Source organism: Trichechus manatus, unplaced genomic scaffold (assembly GCF_000243295.1).
Source record: "Trichechus manatus latirostris isolate Lorelei unplaced genomic scaffold, TriManLat1.0 scaffold00218, whole genome shotgun sequence".
Lineage (NCBI taxonomy): Eukaryota > Metazoa > Chordata > Mammalia > Sirenia > Trichechidae > Trichechus > Trichechus manatus.
The window spans coordinates 295,010-300,511 of record NW_004444154.1 but is presented as its reverse complement, the minus strand read 5'-3'; the positions used below and the strand labels follow the sequence as shown (position 1 = coordinate 300,511).

The 5,502-nt window shown below is 50.4% G+C and overlaps 1 protein-coding gene across 1 annotated transcript in view; it reads left to right on the top strand.

Moving 5' to 3' along the window:
• Positions 1-4,191: 4,191 nt before the first annotated feature.
• The window catches only part of CPEB2 (cytoplasmic polyadenylation element binding protein 2), a 78,677-nt gene continuing 77,366 nt past the window's right edge, over positions 4,192-5,502 (top strand). Inside the window, exon 1 of the mRNA XM_023742797.1 lies at positions 4,192-5,498. Coding sequence (XP_023598565.1) covers positions 4,458-5,498 — 1,041 coding nt within the window. The 5' untranslated portion in view covers positions 4,192-4,457. The remainder of the gene's footprint in view (positions 5,499-5,502) is intronic.

Here is a 5,502-nt window from a genome sequence, read left to right as displayed (position 1 = left end):
GAACAGGGACAGATGCAGAGTGACTGGAAATGGTAGCAGTGGGGATCTGTGGAAGTTCTCCTGTGACTGCTTCTATTTTCTCAGTGAAATAAGAAGCCAGGTCAGCAGCTTAGGGTGAAGATAGAAAGTATCAGGAGGCTTTGAGATAGAGATGTGAAATTGTCTTTAGGACAGTGTTTTTTTAATTTCAGCTCATGACCTAATATACTAGTATATACTAGTTGTCCGTGGAGTTGTTTCAGACTTATGGTGACCCCATGTGTGTCAGAGTAGGATTGTCCTCCACAGGGTTTCAATGGCTGTTTTTTGGTAAGTAGATCACCAGGCCTTTCTTCCGAGGCACCACCTCAGGGTGGATTTGAACTGCCCTGACCTAGTAGTTGGTCTTAAAATCAATTTAGTGATTTGATACCAACATTTAGAAAAGTAAATAGAATTTAAAAATAAAGTTTGCTGCACAAATTAAGAGTAAGAATTGTTTAATAAAAACTCTCAGTTTCGTGTGTGTGTACTAGGTTGTAGACAACAATATTTTTTTGAAACACTTTTTCAGGATAGAAGGAGTAATTGAACAAGAGACTGTTGAATAAAATCAGGTCCCAATGTAGGGGACATAGATTTAAAATATTTTCATGTAAAAAAAAGATCATAATATAGACTCATAAGATCTTGGCATTGGGCCTGCTTAGAAGACCACAACACCTCACTTCTTCTTCCCCCCATCCCGCATTACAGGAAACCTTTCTGTTTGAATATTTTCAATGATGGGAAGCTCACCTCTTTAAATTTTAGATGCCAGAATGTAACTTTCCTCTCTTTAAAAAAAAGTCATTGAAAACCCTACAGAGCTCAGTTCTACTTTGACACACATGAGGTCGCCATGATTTGGAATTGACTCCACAGACAACTGGTATATACTGGTAAATTAGGTCATGAGCTGAAATTAAAAAAAAAAAAAAACACTGTCCTAGCAGGCTATTTCACTCTGAGATGCTAAAGCAGTAAGTCAAGGGTCTGTCAGTTGGAACTTGATATACTTAATATGAAGTTTAAGGAGCCCTGGTGGAGCAGTGGTTAAGTGCTCAGCTGCTAAGTGAAGGTCCCAACTCACAAGCCGTTCTGAGGAAGAAAGATGTGGCAGTCCACTTACATAAAGATTATAATCTTGGAACCATCTAGTGCGACAATTCTACTTTGTCCTATAGCGTCACTACGAGTTGGGATCAACTCGAAGGCAACGGGTAATCTGAAGTTTGACCTTATTACCTAATGCTAGACTTGGCTTCAACAGCTTTTCCCCATTTCAGAGACCTCTAAATGTTCTAAAACAAAATCAGGACCAGAACACCAAGAAATCTTGTTCAGAAAAAGAAATCTTGGTTCAAACTCTAGCCCAGAAAGGCACCATTGGCTTTTAAATGTAAAAGCTCTCTCTTCTCCTTACAACGAACTAACTGCAATTTTGACCAATGATTGAGCTAAGTTTTATGTCTATATTTTCTTCCTCGTTCAAGAGTTGTTGGACTTGCAGATGATTCCAATCAAATACAACATTACTTAGGAAAAATGTTATCCATTTATAGAGTTTACATGCCTCAGTTGCTGAAGTAGTTTCCCTGTAAAATGTGTTAATGAATACTATTTAAGAATATGTCAATATGTGCTGTGAAAAAGGCCATTTATATATTTTAATTCTAATGAGCTCAGGTTATTTTCTAGACATTGTAATTTAGAATAATAAATGTACTTTTCCAGTTCTGTATTTTGTCTGATTGTTAAAAATGGTTTATTCGTTTGACCAAGTTTAGAACCGTTTATGAGTTTTTTTTAAGTATAATTTTTTTCTTATTGTAAAGGCAGTATCAAAATTAGTTTAGTAGTAGACAAGATATCGGTCATAAAACATTATACATAAAACATTTTCCCCTTGCAATGTTGTTTTCTATCTACTGTATGTTTTATACAATTTTGAAAAACTAAAGTAACAGAAGCTGAAATCAAATTTAAATAATGTTAGGTGCCATTGAGTCGGAACCATTGACTCGGTTCTGACTTACAGCAACCCTATGTACAACAGAACGAAACACTGCCCGGTCCTGTGCCATCCTCACAATCTTAGCTGTGTTTGAGCCCATCGTTGCAGCCACTTTGTTGATCTATCTTGTTGAGGGTCTTCCTCTTTCTCCCTGACCCTCTATTTTACCAAGCATGATGTCCTTCTCCAGGGACTGGTCCCTCCTGATAACATGTCTAAAGTACATGAGATGAAGTCTCACCATCCTTGTTTTTAAGGAGGATTCTGGTTGTACTTCTTCCAAGACAGATTTGTTTGTTCTTTTGGCAGTCCATGGTATGTTCAATATTCTTCACCAACACCATAATTCAAATGCATCAATTCTTCTTCCTCTTTCTTATTCATTGTCCAGTTTTCACGTGCATATGAGGCAACTGAAAATAGTGTGGCTTGCGTCAGGTGCACCTTAGTTCTCAAAGTGAATTTTTGCTTTTCAATACTTTAAAGTAGTCTTTTGCAGCAGACTTGCCCAATGCAATATGTCATTTGATTTCTTGACTGCTGCTTTCATGGGTGTTGATTGTGAGTCCAAGTAAAATGAAATCCTTGACATAAAAATTTTCTCCATTTACATAAAATTAAAAAATTAAATAATAGAGAATAAGAACTCATACAAATGTACTCTGTCTACATCAGTAAGTGTGAGCTAATTTATAACATTAAATGTTTTATCTTAGTCCAGTTGTCAAGCAAAATCAAGTAGCTGAACCCACCTTCTGTTGAATTTGGAATTAGAGCCTACAGACTACGTTTCTTTCAGGAGGGTTACTCTTCTAAAGACCAAGAAAAACAGTTAAAATTGTAAAACAAGTACATGAAATTCATATCTTATTATGTACTATCACTGTTATTCTTCATCTAGGTCCTCAAATATATATATTTTTCTGTATGTAAAATGTTTTTTTAGGAAAGGAAATGCACAGGATTAGTTCCTCTTCTGAGGCTTTAAGGGAGAGCTCTACCAAGGAAAGCTCTCTGCCTTCCATTTTGCAAGCCTCAACAAGTAGGCTGCTGAGCCAGAACCTCCTTTTTTCCCTGAGCGAGAAATCTTTCTCTCTTGGAAACTCATAAAGCTTCGGAAACGTTTCAATTAGAGTCTCCCCGAGGGAAGGGGCGATGATGCGGGCATGAACGTGGTGGGGAAGAGCACTGAAGATCGCGCATTCAATGCTTACATGAAATAGGGGGACTTGGAGCTGGCCCAGGGTTAGTTACCAGGGGAGCTCGGCTTGGAACCCATTATATGCAGATATGTGTGTAAATAACCACACGGAGCCGTGTTCTGTTCCAGGGACTTCGTTCCTCTTTGCTGAAGCGAAGTATTTGGTATACACACGGGGCTCCAGTGCTTGGTGTTCATCCGATAGAAAACACCTTCATGCGCTGCAGGGAGGCAGATGACAGTGTACTGTAAGGAAGGTTGAACACCGAAACAAACCGGGAAGGCATTTATAGGGCAGCGAGGGTGGCACTAAGGGGGGACCTGGTGGTGCAGAAGGTGTGGGGCGAACAGCAGACAAAATCCAGACGAGCGAGTTTGCGAAGGACTCAGGGAGAGCCAGAAGGCGAGCGGCCCCAGGGCACGCTCGTTTCTATGGGAACTTCAGGCCGAGCGCGGCCGCCGGGAACCCTTAGCTCTGCCCCATCGGGCTCCCAGGCCTCAGTTTCTCTCGCGGCCCCGCCCCAGGAAGCACCGGCCCCTGCGGCCCGGCCTCACGTGACCGGGGGCGGGGCAGAGGTGACAGGAAGGAGGTGGGGCCGTGGAGGGCGGGGGAGGGGCTCTAGCGCCCCAGGGCCGGGAGGGTCGGTTGCCCAGGAACCGCCGCGCTGCCCGCGCCTGCTTGCCCCTGTGCGCGCGCATGCCCGGCGACCAAGACCCCAGTCAGCCGCCCGCCGCCCCAACCGGCCTTCCTTTCCCTCTCGGCGCGGAAGGGGCCTGAGGGTGCACGCGCCGCTCGCTCCCGCTCTCCTTCCGCCCTCGGAGGCGCGAGCTGCGTAGCGTGCGCGCGCCCCAAAGCAAACCTGCATATTAATAATGGGCGGGGCAGGGGGCGGGGCAACCTCGCGCCCGCGCGTGCCGAGATGCGCTGGTGGGGGCGGCGCGATTGTGAGGTGGCGCTGACGCACGTTCCGGGGTTCTTAAGCGACGAGGGTGGCGGCGGCGGTGGCGGCGGCGGCAGGGTCCCATCGGGTTTCAGGAGGCGGCAGAGACCGCCGTCAGGGGTGGCGGGCCGAAGTCGGTCCTCCCTCGGTTCAGTCACGGTGTCCTTGTCTCACTGACTTCTCCCTCCTTCCACCACGGCCGCGCCACCCCAGATCCAGCGGCTTCCTAAGCGGGGCAGGGGCCAGGGCGCGTTTTCTCCCGCGGCCGCCGTCCTGATAAATGAGGGACTTCGGGTTCGGGGTGCTGCAGACCGCCCAGCTCCGCAGCAGCAGCCCCGGGACCCCATTCAGCGGCGGGGCGTACCGCCCCTACGCCGCAGGGCCTGCCGCGGCCACCGCCCCGCTGCCCTCCGCCACGCCCTTCGGCCGGCTCTCGCCGCCGCCGTTGCCTGTCACCGGCTTCTCGGAGGCCGCCTCCCCCTTCTCCATCCCCCTCGGCTGCGATCGGGCAGGCAGCTCGCTCGCTTCCTCTTCCTCCTCGTTCCCGGTGCATCAGCCGACCATGCAGGATGAGCTGCTGCTGGGCCTGACACAGCAGCCGGCGCGGCCGCTCTCTGGGGCGGCGGCCGCGGAGAAACTCCCCAACCACCACCCCGGCGGCGGCACGAACGCGGGTGTGACCCACCTCCTCCCCTCCCAGGACTTCAAACCGAGTCTGTACCACCCCTCCTCCGCCTCCGCCTCCCCCTGCTGCTGTTGCCGCACCTCCTCCCCGCAGGACTTTACTAAGCAGCAGCAGCAGCAGCTGAGCAGCCAGAAGAGGAAAGAGTTCAGCCCCCCCCGCCTTCCCCACCCTCCGGACTCGAAGCCGCCGCCGCTCCACTGCCCCTGCCGGTTCAGCCCGCCACCGCCGCCCGGGCCACTCCTCCACTCGGCGCAGCTCGCCCAGCGCCAGCAGCAGCAGCACAAGCCGCCGCCGCCGTTCAGCCTCCCGCAACCGCAGCACCTCCCACCGCAGGACTTCGCCCCGCGGCAGCGCCTGGCCGACCTGCCCCCGCTCCCGCAGCTCACGCCCTCGCCGCCTACAGCCCAGCGGCGCCGCCACGGAGGCGCGGGCAGCCCTCGCAAGACCCCGGCCGCGGGCGAGGGCAGCGCCGCTGAGCCCCCCAATGTGGACTTGGCCGCCTCGACGCCGCCGGTGAACCCCGCGCCGGGCTCCATGGAGTCCCCCAACCACCCTCTACTCAACAGTCCCAGTAACCTCCTGCCCGGCGGGGCGCTCGGCGCGGGCGCCTTCAGCAGCCTGCAGAGCCCGGACCTTCCAC